Source organism: Theropithecus gelada, chromosome 3, assembly GCF_003255815.1.
Source record: "Theropithecus gelada isolate Dixy chromosome 3, Tgel_1.0, whole genome shotgun sequence".
NCBI classification, from domain to species: Eukaryota; Metazoa; Chordata; class Mammalia; order Primates; family Cercopithecidae; genus Theropithecus; species Theropithecus gelada.
The window spans coordinates 75,679,564-75,697,010 of NC_037670.1; the positions used below are offsets into that span (position 1 = coordinate 75,679,564).

Genomic DNA, 17,447 nt, shown 5'->3' on the forward strand with positions numbered 1-17,447 from the left:
GGAGGCAACACTTTAGAGCTACTCCCTCTTCCAAAACTGTTGCTGAAAATGCAAGCAGAGAAATGAGGAAGTAGCTATAGGGAAATTGGGTCAATGGCTGTTTTTACCTTTCTGTTTGTTTTTTTTAAAGATGGGAGATTTTGGAGACTTTTGCAGTTGGAAATGATCCACTGCAGAGAGAGAACTGATGATATAGAAGAAAGGGAGATAAATTTGAAGTAGAATACTTGAGAAGGTCGGGGAGAGGAGATCCAGAGCTGAGGGGAAGAGTTGACTTTTGGTAGGAAACAGGGTCCCTGCCACACAGCATCTATTAGGAGGAAGCAGAGCTTGAGGGTAGAGATGCCAGCAGCTGGTGCTGTTAGAAGTAGGAAGATGAAGGAACTCCTGGCTGATTGCTTTGATTTCCTCAATGAAATGATCACCAATGGAGGTGAGGCAGCAGAAAGGCATAGAGGGGGTTTAAGGAGAGAAGAAAAGATGTGGAGGAGTTATTCTGAAAGGGCATAGCAAACATTCCAGGAAAATATTGGATTGCTGGGCAACATTGACCGTACATTTGAAGATATCTATTAAACTGTTGAACCTAAGGATGTTTTTAGACTACTCTTTAATTGACATCATGGATCCAGAGTTATGCTAGCAGTTTCTTGGGGATGATTTTAACTTGTATCTTCGGGAGAGAGATGTTAAATGCTTGACACACACACACTACCAGTACCCTTTCCTGTGCCCACGGCTAATCCTTTATGAGCTATTTCCTCCCTTGGAGTCTGGAGTCTGAGTTCCAGAACCCTTTCCTATCTGGGACATGAGGTAGCCACATCTAACTGTTTCAATGGCCCAAAGTAAAACTTTTTTTCTATCCTTAGAACAATACCAGAAAATATAACTTGCTGTCTGATACAGAGATCTGTGTGACTATTAGATTCTTTTCATGTGTGCTGGTTGCTTGAAAAATCAGAACTAAGGCTATCTTATTTTTTTAATAATGTTGACTCTTTCCTCCCAAATATAAAAATGGTGCAGATCAATGCAAAAACTAAGGCTTCCTGCAAAGAAAACTGTTTAGAATATTACAATTCATAAATAAGCACAGGTCACATCTACTTGCTTTCTTTGATCATTTGTATGCAAATGCATGAATACATATGTGTGCATACATGAATGTATATTCATTTATAGGTTCATATATAGATTCATTTAGACATTCATATATATATGTATTCATTTGTACATTCATTTAGTGAAATGTGTTTTGAACTCATGGTAAATGCCACACTTCTATATGTTGGGTGACATTACATTCTAGCAGATACACACACTCCACAGCACATATTCCCACCTCCCGCAAACAATAAAATATGTTTGCATCCTGGCTATTTCTCTTAATATTGCCTCGTGAGGATGTTCTCACTATTTTACATTCTCTAAAAGTCCCACATGCAGTTCCATATAATATTTCATCCTATGACCATATCATGACTATTTCACCGTTGTCCTATTGGTAAACACGATGGCTGCTCAATGTTTGGCTATGAATGCTGTTTTAAGGGCTCCAACTGTACCACACGTTCATCTCAGATACTTACATGCATCCATTCAGGGAAGCACATCACCACCAGGGATTCCTTCAGCTCTGCATGCTCATGAACATCCTAGGCTACCTTGCCTGCCGCTTCCACACCCTCACTTCCCTCCACACCCCCTGGCCTGCAGACCCCAGACACATCAGTCCTCTCCTTTCTCTCCCTCCAGACAGACCAGGCTTGTTCCACCTGAATCAGGGTTTTGACACTAACCGTTGATGCTGCCCAGAATATTCCACTCCCCAATGTGGTGGGGTCTTTCTTGTCAGTCAGATCTTTCCTTGGATGTCACTACCTTAGGTTGCTTGTCCCTGAAAACCACTCCATCTAAAGAAGCCATCAGTCACTCTCTAACGCAAACCCTCCACATTAGGTTTTGCTATAAAACATCAATATTTGATTTTTTATTGTTAATTTTAAAAGTTATCCACCTGCCACACCAAGCTTGGGTGAGCCCCGGGAGGGTGAGAACCTTGGCTGTCTTATTTGTTGCTGTATCCCAAATGTGCAGAACAATGTCAAGCTTTTCAGAAGTGTATGTTGAACCAGTGAATGAGGATCCTGAGGATTTTGAAGGGACATTGCTTTCCACTGGATAACTGGAAAGACTTGTCTGAGAAGAGGCTAAGCAAAATTATATACAGAGTGATCTGCAATAACTAATATCCAAAAACAAAATTTCCTTACAAAACTCCAATATTTTAAGAACAAAACCTTTGATTCCCACTTTTTTTTGTATAATAAAAGCTGTATTTCCAGATTATTTAGAAATTAGAGAAGATAAAAAGAAGGTATATCCCTGCCTGTTCTGGATTCAGTTGAAAAAAATATTGCATTAAAAGGGTCCCACCAGTTTGACATAACATTTTGATTGGCGATCACTTGTGGGACTCACCTCTGTGGATCACCCTTTCCTGGCAGACTCTGTGATGAGGGTTACTGCCCAGGTGAGATGCAATTTGTCACACTGTGGGTGGAAGGGAACCTTAAACATGATCTCATCACAGTTCCTTGGTGTACCTACCAATGGGGAAAATGAGGCCAAGAGAAGTGAAGAGAGAAGTTCACTGTGGCTGCAGAGATAGCCAGTGAAAGAGATGTAAGTGGCCCTGCCTCTGACTCCTGGCTCATGGAGCTTTCCATCATGGTCCTCTCACCTCCTGGCTTGCCACACTCCTCCCCTCCTCTTTAGTGACCGTATCTCCTCCAGTTGTTCACCTATGTCCTAGGATGAAGAGGGAAATTTACCCCAAAGCAAACACTGTGGGAATGCACTTTTTGAAGAACGGCTGTCTCCTTAGATATGGGTACCAAGGGAAGGAGCAAGGCCTGCAGGGAGTTAAGAACAGCCCCATGCCAATAGAACACATCATTCTCAGGCGCTGGGCTGAGCGCAGGAGAGGGGTGAATAGTTCTATAGGAACTTTCCAGGCCATTGAGTCTATGAGCTTTGCTGTAGTGTGGCAGTTTGGAGAAGGCTTTACTGCTATTATGGGAGTGACTCCTTGGCTAAGATCCCAGTTAGGATAGTTAGGATCCCAAGTTAGGATATTGCTTTGCTATTCTTACATGTGACCATCTTGGTAAAATATTTTCAATTTCTGTAGCAGCAACCCATGAGCGGTTGTGGGATTTGGGAGGACTCCGCAGTCTTGACTCCTCTGCCTGGGACACTTGTCCTTTTCAGGTTTCCGTTCTCTCCTCACTTCTTTTATTTTAAAATTTATTTATTTATTTACTTTTAAGTAGGTAAGTATGAAGGCATGTAAATGAAGTAGGAAGAATAGGTATAATAAATTATATATTAATAAGAGTAGGTATAATAAATTCCATCTACTTAGCTTCCACATTGTTGACTTTTTCTTTGTTTTCTTAGCAAAGGTTCTTCCTTAAAAGTGCACAGCTTTTAGAAGGGCAAGCACATTTTCTTTAGGTGCTATAAACCAGGAGGGCCTCCTTGTGTTACAGCTGGGGAAGATCAGGTGGTAGTTGAAAAACACAATCAGCTGGGTGTGGTGGCTCACACTTGTAATCCCAGCACTTTGGGAGGCCGAGGCAGGTGGATCACCTGAGGTCAGGAGTTCAAGACCAGCCTAGCCAACATGGTGAAACCCTGTGTCTGCTAAAAATACAAAAATTAGCCAGGCATGGTGCAGGAACTTGTAATCCCAGCTACTCAGGAGGCTGAGACAGGAGAACCGCTTGAACTGGGAGGCAGAGGTTGCAGTGAGCCGAGATTGTGCCAGTGTACTACAGCCTGGGTGACAGCAAGATTCCATCTCAAAAAAAAAAAAAAAAAAAAAGAAAGAAAAACACCACAGAGCTGCTTATTCTATAATCACAGAGAGATGCAGCGTCCTGAGTGATGTAGAGCTGTGGTCCTCAGTGTGTGATTCCCAGGCCAGCAGCAGCACCACCTGGGGTCTGGTTAAACACACAATTTTTGGGACCCCACCCCAGGCCTTTAGAACCAGAAACTCTAGGGGTGGCCCATGGTCTGTGTTTTAAGAAGTCATCCAGGTGATTCTTACACAGGCAACAATTTGAGATCCACTGTTTACAGTGTGTTTTCTGGAGTCCAGCTGCCCAGGTTCTATTTTAACTTCAGCACTGATAAGCTGTGTGACCTTGGGCAAGTTACCTAACTTCCCTGAACTTCAATTTCCTTTGTCAAAGACTATGATAGGACCTACCCGGTGGGACTATTGTGCAGATTAAATGAAGGTATTTAGAATAGTGGCTCATAAAAAGTGCTAGGTAACTGTTGGCTGTTTTTCATATTGGTATCAACTGCATCAAACACTATTAGTTAGCATTAATAATGACAATGAAATAATTTTTGGGTACTCATTATTGTCGTAACCTAGATAGTAAATGCAAACATCCTTCTTGGAGAAAAAATACACTTTTCAAGGAATTTGAAATGATTTGCTTGGGTTAACTATTATATGTTCATGTGAATGCTGTATATGCATTTGAAAATTTTGGAAAATACTATATCCCTTAACAATTTTAAGAAATAAATAATTCTCACCCAGCTCTCCACTCTCCCTTCTAGTATTTGAGTGATGTGTGGATTATCTGTAGATCAGTGAATAGATAAGTAGGGAGGGCTCTTGTTTTCCTCCCTGCTCTTTTCCTTCTTTTATAATTTCTGATGCAAAGCGTCTGTTTTTGGTTTTAATTAAATGGGAGACCTGAGCACATCTGTGACAAAGTGATGGGGGCATGGGTTCTATCCCTGTCTCGGGTCCTAAAGAATTGGATCAGTTCCCCTGTTGAATTATTTTCTCTTCTTGAGGGCTGCTTCCAGGTGACAGTGGAGGGGGCGCTGGGCAAGGAGGGAGGGCTCTGTGGCTGTGGACCTGCTGGGGTGGAGTCCTTCTGCTCTTAGGACCTGCGTGGATTCCCTCCCCCATTCTAGGCAGGGTCTGTGGCCAGCATTGGTTTTGCCTTCAATACCTATGTGGTTCTCCTGCCTCCACTCTGCAACCTTAACCTGTGATAGTTCACAGGGGGTTCCTGAGAGAGTTGTAACCAGTGTCTGTTGAGGAGAGATACCTCATTAATGTGGTCAACACCCTATCTTCTCCCTCTCGAAAATATAACACGGTTTCAAAAGAGAAAGCAAGTACCTGAGAAGGAGAATATGATGATGGCATAGTGCTTCACCACAGTGATTTTGAGTTAAATAAAACCACGACAGATACTCAGTTATCTGTATTAAGCAAAAACACAGGCAGAACATTTTATTCCTTTGTGTTTCTTACTGCTTGCGTCAACTGAAAGGTAGATATGAAAACCTCGACTGGATGAATAAGACATCTGGACTATAAATTATTACCCAGAAGTTCAGCTTCTCTAATATATTTCGATTCCTCTTTGTCCTGCATGTAGAAGCCAAGTGTAAATGCCTCAAAAGTAATTCTAGGCATAGCTGTTAATTTGGTTTCCTAATTATTTAGTTTTAAATTCACACCAGTAGCCAATGCATGTGAAACACATGTTGTTGAAAATTGAAATTTACAAGCATGGTTGTGGAGTGATGGAAGATTTGCAGTAACCTACAAAGATCATTTGGGTGGCTAATGAAGCTTCCGAACACGTGTAGGCAGTTATTACTCACAGTATTGACTGAACAGGTGAGCATGCTGTATAAATTTGTGTAATTACTTAACTGAGCAAATAGCTTTCAGTCGCTTTTACATAATTTTACTTAAAGGGTAAATACTTCCCCTTTCCTCCCTCCTTTCTGCCACATCCTGTTCAGTTTCTAGGGCTTTAATATTCTTGTACTCTTGCTCTTGGTCTTTTCCTCGAAATGAAAATCCCAACTCCTTTGAGAAGAACGCAACTGTTTCCTGTCGTGAGATGAGCGGACCTCGCTCTGAAGGTGGAGTGTTTGGGTTGGAAGCCTTGAAGCCTGTCCTTGAGATGCCCACTCTGTCATATGCAGATAGTCTTGTGCTTTTGGCCTTTGTGGCTCTGTTTCTCATTGAAACGTAAATCTGTTTTGCTGTTGTGGTTTCCTTTGTCAACACTCTTCCCTTTGCTTTTGCCCTGGAAGGCCCAGAACGCCCAGCAGCTCCATGAACGAATCCAGTCCTCGAGTATGGATGCCAAACTGGAAGCCCTGAAGGACTTGGCCAGCCTCTCCCGGGATGTCACATTTGCCCAGGAGTTTATAAACCTGGATGGCATCTCTCTCCTCACGCAGATGGTGGAGAGCGGCACTGAGTAAGCGTCTTTTTTCCTAACTTCCACAGCTGTCCTATGTGTCTCAGCGTTTTGAATATTATTACATTCCTTACACTTGCAAACTGTTTTAAAGACCAGAGCCTTGGTTAGACTCAGGAACAAAATAGTTTTTAAGATAGTGGCAAGGCAGTGGGTTTGTAATTTCAGGAGTTCTCCATCCTTTGCCCACCAACATCTAGTGTCTGAGACAAAATAGAAATCCATCAAGTGCTAGAAATTTCAGATTCATGTGGAAAAATATCATGTCATTATCTCAGAGGGCCTTGCCAACAATGAAATTATAACTCGACAGAACATTAATCCCTCATATTCCTTGCCTATCCCTAAGAAAAATTTTCCCTCCCTTAATCCATTAAAAAAATTAGATTACCTAATTATATTTCTTTCTTTATTGACAGCTCAAGCTAGTTCAAGTTATGTTTCAAAGTATAAAACCAGGTCAAGATACCATCCCTGAAGTAATTTTAAAACATAATACTTGAATGATTAAATACTTGTCATTAATTACTTGAAATTAAATGCAGTCAGCATGTATTAATGACCTACTGTGTGCATGCAAAAGAGTTGAACATGGGAAAATTTTTTCATATGAGCCTTGCCTTCCAGAAATTGGTGGAGACTATTATATGGGCAGAATTCTATTGTGTATAATTCCTCCTGAGAGCCAGGAGTCTAGATGGTGGACCCATTATCTCTCTCTCTCTCTCTCTTTTTTTTTTTTTTTATTTGAGATGGAGTCTTTGTCGCCCAGGCCGGAGTGCAGTGGTGCAATCTCTGTTCACTGCAACCTCCACCTCCTGGGTTCAAGTGATCCTCCCGCCTCAGCCTCCTGAGTAGCTGGGATTTCAGGCATGTGCCACCACACCCAGCTAAGGTTTTTTTTTTGGTTTCTTTTTTTTTTGGGGGGGGGGGGGGGGGGGGGGGGGGGGGGGGAGACGGAGTCTCACTCTGTAACCAAGCTGGAATGTAGTGGCACGATCTCAGTTCATTGCAAGCTCTGCCTCCTGGGTTCAAGCGATTCTCCTTCCTCAGACTCCCGAGTAGCTGGGTCTACATGTGTGTGCCACCACACCCAGCTGATTTTTGTATTTTTAGTAGAGATGGGATTTCACCATGTCCGCCAGTATGGTCTCGATCTCTTGACTTGGTGATCCATCCGCCTCGGCCTCCCAAGGTGTTGGGATTACAGGCGTGAGCCACCACACCTGGCCTAATTTTTGTATTTTTAGTAGAGATGGAGTTTCATTCACCACATTGACCAGGCTGGTCTCGAACTCCTGACCTCAAATGATCCACCTGTGTCTGCCTCCCAAAGTGCTGGGACTACAGGTATGTGACACCACACCCAGCTAGTTTTTGTGTTTTTAGTAGAGACGAGGTTTCACTATGTCAGCCAGGATGGTCTCGATCTCTTGATGTCATGATCCACCTGCCTTGGCCTCCCAAGGTGTTGGGATTACAGGTGTGAACCACTGCGCCCAGCCTAATTTTTGTATTTTTAGTAGAAATGGGGTTTCACCACGTTGGCCAGGCTGGTCTCGAACTCCTGACCTCAAGTGGTCCGCTTGCCTCTGCCTCCCAGAGTGCTGGGACTACAGGCGTGTGACACCACACCCAGCTAATTTTTGTGTTTTTAGTAGAGACAGGGTTTCACCGTGTCAGCCAGGATGGTCTCGATCTCTTGACCTCACGATCTGCCCGCCTCAGCCTCCCAAAGTATTGGGATTACAGGTGGGAGCCCCCATGCCCGGCCTAATTTTTGTATTTTTAGTAGAGACGGGGTTTCACCACGTTGGCCAGGCTGGTCTCAAACTCCTAACCTCAAATGATCTGCCTGCCTCTGCCTCCCAAAGTGCTGGGATTCCAGGCGTGAGCCACCGTTCCTGGCTGGAACCCATTATATCTCAAAGAGCCCCACAGAGGAGATGAATGTGAACTGTCCTTGAGGGAGCTGGAGTTCCACCAGGAGGGAGGAAGGAATGTGCCTTCCTACTGGGGAGCTCCCCTTCTCAGCGAAGGCTTGGGTTCTCTGGTGTGAGTGTGGAGCATCAGGAACCAGGCAGAACTGATGCTATGTGTGTGCCTTGTCAACATTCTTTTTCTCGGTGCTGTGGCCTTACTTTATGACACATCTTCACCTGCAGAACAGCCCAAAAGATTCACCATTCCTTAGACCTAGGATGGGGGACAGCAGTTCTGAATTTTGTCTCCATGCTGCACATATATTATACAATGTGAGAGAATGTCAATATTGAATGTATTTTATGTGAACTAAAGCAACAGAATGCCTTTCTTAAAAAAAGGAGTATCATGCTCATTAATATCTTAACTACAGTCGCGCACTGCATAAGAACATTTCGATCAGTGGTGGACCACAAATATAATGGTGGTCTCATGAGATTATAATGGAGCTGCGCTATACAGCTGTACCATTTTTTATCTTTTATGCCATGGTTTTACTATACCTTTTCTCTGTTTGGATACACAAATATTTGCTGTTGTGTTACCATTGCCTACACTACTCAGCATAATAACATGCTGTACAGGTTTGTAGCCTAGAAGCAATAAGCTGTGCCACAAAGCCTAGGTGTGTCGTAGGCTATACCATGTGTGTTTATGTAAGTACACTCTATGATGTTCACACAACAAAATCACCTAATGATGCATTTCTTAGCATGTATCCCATTGTTAAGCAACACATGACTGTATTTATAATAATTAGTAAGCTGTCCCAGTTTGATACATACAGCCCGGTTTCAGACAGATAAACAGAGCTTAAGGCCAGGTGTTAGGTGAATTCTCTTTTGCATTTGTCTCTTACACTTTCCCATCACACTATGTTTGTGGGAAGGAATGATCCCTCTCTGGGTCACCTTTGTGGCCCCCTTCCTGTTTTATGTAAGTTCAAAGTTATGCTACTTTCGGGGATGGAGGAAGGAGGGACTGGAGTTGCAAGGCCTACTGCCATCCTTCTGCTGGTCCTGCATCTCACGCTCAGAGGTGGCTTATTTAATCCACAGCAAATTTTTCAGATCTTTTGCTAAGATTAAAAAGAAAAGAGTCATTTTTCTTATAAGAAATCCTGGCTTCTCTGTTAAACTTAGAGCAAGACTTCAATCAATTAACAGGAAATCTTTGGGATAGAAACCACACAAATTAAATAGGTCCTGCAATTTGGAAGGCATTTAGTCATGACTCCTAGGCAAGGTTCCAGCTGGAGAAGGTGGTGGTTTCCTAAGCAGGACCCGTGGAAATTTTCGTAAACATTGAAGAAATGTTGCTAGATTTTTTCGCCTTACTTTTAGGAATAATGAGATTCAGAGATGACTTGCCTCCTCCTCATTATCCAAGGCTGGGCTTTTTTTTTTTTTTTTTTTTGTACACTTGATAAGTTCTTGGATACATGTGCAGAACGTGCAGGTTTGCTACATAGGTATACACATGCCATGGTGGTTTGCTGTACCCATCAACCCGTCATCTGCATTAGGTATTTCTCCTAATGTTATCCCTCCCCTAGCCTCTAACCGCTGACAGGCCCCAGTGTGTGATGTTCCTCTCCCTGTGTCTATGTGTTCTCATTGTTCAACTTCCACTTATGAGTGAGAACATATGGTGTTTGGTTTTCTGCTCTTGTGTTAGTTTGCTGATAATGATGTTTGCCAGCTTCATCCATGTCCCTGCAAAGTACATGATCTCATCCTTTTTTATGGCTGTATAGTATTCCGTGGTGTATATGTGCCACATTTTCTTTATCCAGTCTATCATTGATGGACATTTGGGTTGATTCCAAGTCTTTGCTGATATGAACAGTGCTGCAGTAAACATACGTGTGCATGTGTCTTTATAGTAGAATGATTTATAATCCTTTGTGTATATACCCAGTAATGGGATTGCTGGATCAAATGCTATTTCTGGTTCTAGATCCTTGAGGAATTGCCAGACTGTCTTCCACAATGGTTGAACTAATTTACACTCCCACCAACAGTGTAAAAGCATTCCTATTTCTCCACATCCTCTCCAGCATCCGTTGTTTCCTGAGTTTTTAATGATCACCATTCTAACTGGCATGAGATGGCATCTCATTGTGGTTTTGATGAACTTTTTTTCATGTTTTTTGGCCACATAAATGTCTTCTTTTGAGAATTGTCTTTTCATATCCTTGACCCACTTTTTGGTAGGGTTGTTTGTTTTTTTTCTTGTAAATTTGTTTAAGTTCCTTGTAGATTCTGGATATTAGCGCTTTGTCAGATGGATATATTGCAAAATTTTTCTCCCATTCTGTAAGTTGCCTTTTCACTGTGATGATAGTTTCTTTTGCTGTCCAGAAGCTCTTTAGTTTAATTAGATCCCATTTGTCTATTTTGGCTTTTGTTGCCACTGCTTTTGGTGTTTTAGTCATGAAGTCTTTGTGCATGCCTATGTCCTGAATGGTATTCCTAGGTTTTCTTCTAGGGTTTTTATGGTTTTAGGTCTTACGTTTAAGTCTTTAATCCATCTTGAGTTAATTTGGGTATAAGGTGTAAGGAAGGGGCCCAGTTTTAGTTTTCTGCATATGGCTAGCCAGTTTTCCCAGGACCATTTATTAAATAGGGAATCCTTTCCCCATTGCTTGTTTTTGTCAGGTTTGTTAAAGATCAGATGGTTGTAGATGTGTGTGGCATTATTTCTGAGGCCTCTGTTCTGTTCCATTGGTCTATATATCTGTTTTGGTACCAGTACTATGGTGTTCTGGTCACTGTAGCCTTGTACTATAGTTTGAAGTCAGATAGCGTAACGCCTCCAGTTTTGTTCTTTTTGCTTAGGAATGTCTTGATTATATGGGCTCTTTTTTTGGTTCCATGTAAAATTCGAAGTATTTTTTTCTAATTCTGTGAAGAAGGTCAATGGTAGCTTGATGGGGATAGAATAGAATCTATAAATTACTTTGGGCAGTATGGCCATTTTCATTTGTTTGTGTCCTCTTTCCTTGAGCAGTGGTTTGTAGTTCTCCTTGAAGAGGTCCTTCACATCCCTTGTAAGTTGGATTCCTAGGTATTTTATTCTGTTTGTAGCAATTGTGAATGGGAGTTCACTCATGATTTGGCTCTCTGTTTGTCTATTATTGGTGTATAAGAATGCTTTGCACATTGATTTTGTATCCTGAGACTTTGCTGAAGTTGCTTATCAGCTTAAGGAGATTTTGCGCTGAGATGATGGGGTTTTCTAATTTTGCAATCATATCATCTGCAAACAGACAATTTGACTTCTTCTCTTCCTATTTGAATACCCTTTATTTCTTTCTCTTGCCTGATTGCCCCAGCCAGAACTTCCAATACTATGTTGAAATAGGAGTGGTGAGAGAGGGCATCCTTGTCTTGTGCCGATTTTCAAAGGGAATGCTTCCGGGTTTTGCTCATTCAGTATGATATTGGCTGTGGGTTTGTCAGAAATAGCCCTTATTATTTTGAGATGTTCATAAGTGAAGGAGAAATAAAATCCTTTGCAGGCAAGCAAATGGTGAGAGATTTTGCCACTACGGGGCTGGGCTTTTAAAAGGTCTCTCTCCAGCTGGTACTGGGTGGGGCCGTGGAGCAGAGTCAGTAACAGAGAAGCAATGAGGAAGTGTCATATTGACAGAGCACGAGCACAGTGTTTAAAACCTGAGTTTAATTGTTCTATCCATCATGGGGTTTTGAAATTTCATTCCTAATTTCTGCTTGAAACATAGATGTGAACGCAAATACAGCTGTGGGGAAACATGTTGTCCCAGCCTGAGCAACATAAGGGATATTGAGGAATGGACAGTGTTTCCAGAGACAAATATCAAAAAGATGGATATCAAAGCGTTTCTCAGAAATTTTTATTTTATTTTATTTGAAAGAAGAAAAATTGTATCCACAACTCTAAGTCCAATGTCATAAAAAATACTACTCTTTTTTGGGTTTTAATAAAACACCACAGTCTTTGTCCATGCCTCTGTGCACACAGACAATGAGACAGCCTACTTCTGTGTCCTTCCACTGTTAGTCAGTCATCACTAGGGGCAGAAAAACAGGGGAAACATTTCCAAGAATGAAAGGGCAGGGTACTTACAGTTTCCTTCCCACTTGGCAATGTGATGGGAAAATTACGCTGCTGGAATATGAGTAAGCTGTAACACCACCCTGGGCAGGACAGTCAACTGCGAGCAAAAGTTAAATTCATGTATTTATGATGAACTTGAAAAGTTTCTTTTTTTTTTTTTTTTTTTTGAGATGGCGTCTCGCTCTGTCACTCAGCCTGGAGTGCAGTGGCGCGATCTCGGCTCACTGCAAGCTCCACCTCCTGGGTTCACACCATTCTCCTGCCTCAGCCTCCCCAGTAGCTGGGACTACAGGAGCCTGCCACCACGCCTGGCTAATTTTTTGTATTTTTAGTAGAGATGGGGTTTCACTATGTTAACCAGGATGGTCTCTATCTCCTTACCTCATGATCTGCCCACCTTGACCTCTCAAAGTGCTAGGATGGAAAGTTTTTTTAAAATAACTTTCTTTCCTTATGAAAAATTATTATCTGTCATTTGAAAAGTATATAAATAAGCAGAAGGAAAAAATAAGAATCATTTGTAGTGTGCCTTTCTACAGACAACAATTTTTAATATCTTGATGAATATCCTTTTTTATATATTTTAGATACACACATATGCACAGGCTTTATAAAAGTAGAATTATAATACTCATGTTTTTATAACCTGCTTTTTGTAGCTAACAATATTTCCAAGTGACAAATATTATTCTCCCGTCATTTTTGTTGCCTGTATACTGTTTCATTTTTGCAGCTTTATAGCTTATTATGTATAATTAATATACAATAATTTGAGGAATGTGCATAGTATGGTGAACTGTTTCCGTATTTTAGGACATTTATATTGTCTTCAGGGTTTTTCTCTGAAATTTTATTTTATTTTATCTTAGTTTTTTTTTTGAGTCAGAGTCTTGCTCTGTTGCCCAGGCTGGAGTGCAGTGGCAGAGTCATAGCTCATTGCAGCCTTGACCTCCAGGGCTTAAGCAGTCCTCCTGCCTCAGCCTCCTGAGTAGGTAGGGACTACAGGTGCCACCACACCTGGCTAATTTTTAAATATTTTTTTATAGAGACAAGGTCTCTCTGTGTTGCCCAGGCTGGTGTTGAATTCCTGGTCTCAAGTAATCCTCTTGCCTTGGCCTCCCAAAGTGCTGGGATTATAGGTGTGAGCTACCGGGCCTGGCTTTCTAAATATTTTAAAATCAGCTTTTTTTTTAGCAAAATCTTTGTGGATATTTTATTTATTTTGTTGGAATAAAATTCCTGACTCAGAGAATATATACATTTTAAAGCTGTTTTAAAATAAGAATAGCCCAATAGCTTGCAGAAATGTTCTAATTTATACTTTACCATTCTTGTGGGAGTATGTCTATTTCCAATACCTTGGTCAATACTGGGCTGGCTTTCTGGTTTTCCTCAGAAAGATAGCAGTGGTGTTTGTGGAGTTCTAACTAATCTGGGGAATTTATAAGTGCTGTTTTATTTGTTTCGTTGAGGTCATTTCTCCAAAATCTGGCTGTAGTATTAGAAACATTGGAAGGAGTCCCATAGTTATTTTAGTGATGTGTAAAGTTCTTACATAATTGTCTTAAAAAGAAACATTAATTGTATAAATTATTAGTCCCCTCCGTACTGTGTCATACATATGACACAGATGGAAAAGTCTATTGCTGTGTGTATGGATGACATGTATATAAAAATTGTCATTGTTGCATTAATACAAGAACAGTCTTAAAACAGGTTCCCTCTGTCTCATATTAACCTTTCGCTATTTAAATTCTTTTCATCTTGCCTGAACCAGAGCTGTTTTCATTTTCTGGGTGTTGTGAAAACTGAGGTATGACTTGAATTATACACTTTGCTTTGATGTTCCCTAGCACCCACACTTGAGATGGATTTGTATGTTTTATTCCTTTAGCAAAATGCGTATTACTGAATGCTGAACCATACTCCTGACACTGGGTTAGGCATGTGTGGGGGGTAAGAGGAGGTGCATAGAGGATAACACAAAGATGTGTATGACAGTTTTCCATTATGTGTGACCTTTTCTGGAATTTTGCCTTCACACAAAAGATAAATGTCTTTTTTGAAACTTTGTTAACCTCCAAGGACACAGATGATCAGCTCTAACTTATGCCATTGACTCTGAGAACTTGGTGTCTCTTAGAAGCCTTGGCTGTTCTGGAAGTTCCAGTGCAGGCCAAAGTGATTCATCTACTCACTGCCTTGCAGCCAAGGCCAGCTGACGCCATGCACGTTTTGCACTTTACCTCCTCGGAGACGACAGACCCAGCCAGAAAGAAGCTGCTCCTGTGGTCTCTGCAGTCAACCCCAGCTGTGAAGGCTGCCACATCTTCCCAGCGCTGTCTGCTGTTTTCCTGGAGCCTGCAGTGCACTCTGCATTGCTCAGGGAGCTCCAACTGAACAGCTCTTGAGGGCTCTGCCAGAAACTTGCATCACAAAGGCCAAAGAGGCCAACCTTCTTGGGCTTTGTCAGAGATTGTGTGGCAGAAAATTCCCTAAACAGGATCTGCCCCCTCCTCACTCCTTTTGCTTTCTCTGTGCCTCTTTGTCCTTCACTCTGGTAATGGAAATGCGAAGGGGTCACACAGCCCATTTGAAGAACAGATTATCTTCTGCTGGCGAAAAAAAAAAAAAGAAAAGTTGCTATTCCTTGGGCTGAGGTGAGAGGTTTCTGGCCGCTGTGAAACATCAACCTTTCCAGAGTAATTTCTCTTCTAGTCACGTTTCTCTAAAAAAAATGGGTATACTGAGAGAAAGCGAGAGAGACAGACAGACAGACACAGACACACAAAATCCCACTTAAGGCAGTAGACAGACGTTGCAACAACAGTTTCTCTTCTCCTTCTGCGTAATCTGAAGCCAAAGTGAGGTTGCAAATTTGAGGAGTATGAAGCACTGTGACTCAGCACTGAGTTATGTCTGTGCTCTGGTCAGGGAGAGCTCTCCAAGGTCATGGATACTGGAGGAGGCGGAACTCGTATAAAAACCATAAGCATGCTCAGGCCCCAGGCCAGAAAGTTATTTTAAAACTTTACAGCGACCGCTTTATATATTACACACACACACACACACACACACACACATTTTATTTCAAAACCTTTTTAAACTTAAAACTTGCGAGAACAGAGCAGAAAATCCCCACTTGCTCTTTTCCTGGAGACCCCATTTAAGTTTCACCCATTGTCCCAGCTCCGTCCTTTAGTGGAAAGAATCTAGCTCCAGGTGGCACCTTGCACACAGGTGGCCCGTCTCCTCCTAGTCCCCTCTGATCTGGAATTGTTCTTCACTCAAGAAAAGAATTGTTCTTTTCTTTCATGACTTTGGTGTTTTCAAATTATAGGTTAGCCATTTTATAGAATACCCTCTAATTTGGGTTTGTTAAAGGTTAATTTGTTAAAGGTAATTTTCATGGGAAAGTAAAATCATAACTCTCATACAGATGTGGACATTGATTATACAAATTGGGTAATTCTTGTCACACCCAACTAAGTCACAGTTGAGGAACGGAGGCAAAAAGCCATGGGTACATGGCGCACCTACTGCAAGAATTGAATTATCTGTAAGCCCAGCTGCTAAGGTGGCCTGATGTAACCCTAAGACCAGTTTAATCTAATAGCTGCTGAAATGACCTGCTGTGACTCTAGGACTGGTTTTACCTACCACTGTCACTCACCAATCAGAGCTTAGCAGCTCTCAAAAATTCTTGTGCCTATAAACTTTCTTTCAAAACCATAGGTAACATTCCTATTTCTAATAAAAATCCCAACGTTTTCTTTGTTCCTCAGACATACCAAAGTCTACCGGTCTATGTGTATGCTTCAAATTGCAATTCTGTGATTCCCCAGTAAAATGTTTAATTTAGAGGTTTCCTTCTATATTACATTTTGATTTCAGATATACAAATAAATGTGTGTTAAAATAATTTATTTTACTCATATGGTATGGTGAAACCAGGCAGATATTGTAACTTTAAAGGAAAGGTCAAAAGAGCACAAATATATATGAAGGAAAGGAATGTTGAGATGAATTGCAAATGGAGACGAAACTGGTTTTCCACCAGTGGAAAGGAAGTCAATTAAATCACTGCAAGACAGGATATATATATGTATATACACACACATCAGTTACCTACACCTTACAAAGAGTTGTAAAATAACTCAAAGCCAACAGGCCTAGAATCTCATAGCCCAAAGGATATGTTGTAGGCACTGCTTAGTTTTTTACTGAAACACAGAATTTTGTTTTCTACACATTTTTCCAGTGTTCTCTCATCACAACAAACATTACAACAAAAATTTCCCTTCTCCTTATGGAGACCCATATTGTACATCTTTGGCTGGAATACAACAGATGGTTGTGATTTTTTTTTTTCCCATTTTGTCCTGTTGATGGCACATGGTATCTCTTTGTTTTATTACTGGTGGTAACTTTGACTGCTTCATTAAGATAGCATCTTCCAGATGTCTCCACTGTAATACTTTCTCCCTCCCTTAGCAGCTAATTCATGAAAAGTTTGTAGGGAGACACAGTGAAACTATGTAAAGCCTCATTGCTCACCCGAATTTCACCCATCAGTTTTGGCATTGACATTTCTTATCTGAATTAATTATTGCTCTGATGATTTCCAAAGGGGAATTTTTGAATATTATTATTTCTTCTACATGTATTAGTTGGTTTTCTTTGGTAGTAAGAGCTCTGTTTTTTCCCTATGTATTTATTCACCTACATGTTTATCTCCCGTGGGGAGCTCATACTAGTTCCTGAGAGCCACTTTTGTACAATTCTGTTCCGCTCTGCGTTCGTTGATCTCATGTTGGTTCTTTAAGTTGGCCGTAGTGAGAGTTGTTACACCGTGGAAATTGGAAAACAATATCAAGCAGATTTGTGTGTTTTTCCCCAGAGATCTGGTGTTTCAACATCAGCACATCACTCTGTAACAATGTGGACTCATTCATTCCTGTTTTATTCAGTGGGCTTAATCTATCACTATTATTATTGATTTTTTTTTTTTTTTTTTTTTTTTTTTTTTTTTTTTTT

The 17,447-nt window shown here is 41.1% G+C and overlaps 1 protein-coding gene across 4 annotated transcripts in view; it reads left to right on the plus strand.

Moving 5' to 3' along the window:
* The window catches only part of ELMO1 (engulfment and cell motility 1), a 584,323-nt gene that overhangs the window by 178,065 nt on the left and 388,811 nt on the right, over positions 1-17,447 (plus strand). For all 4 annotated transcript variants that reach the window (XM_025378540.1, XM_025378539.1, XM_025378538.1 and 1 more), the window contains one exon: positions 6,157-6,326. In XM_025378540.1, the coding sequence (XP_025234325.1) occupies positions 6,157-6,326 (170 nt within the window). The remainder of the gene's footprint in view (positions 1-6,156; positions 6,327-17,447) is intronic.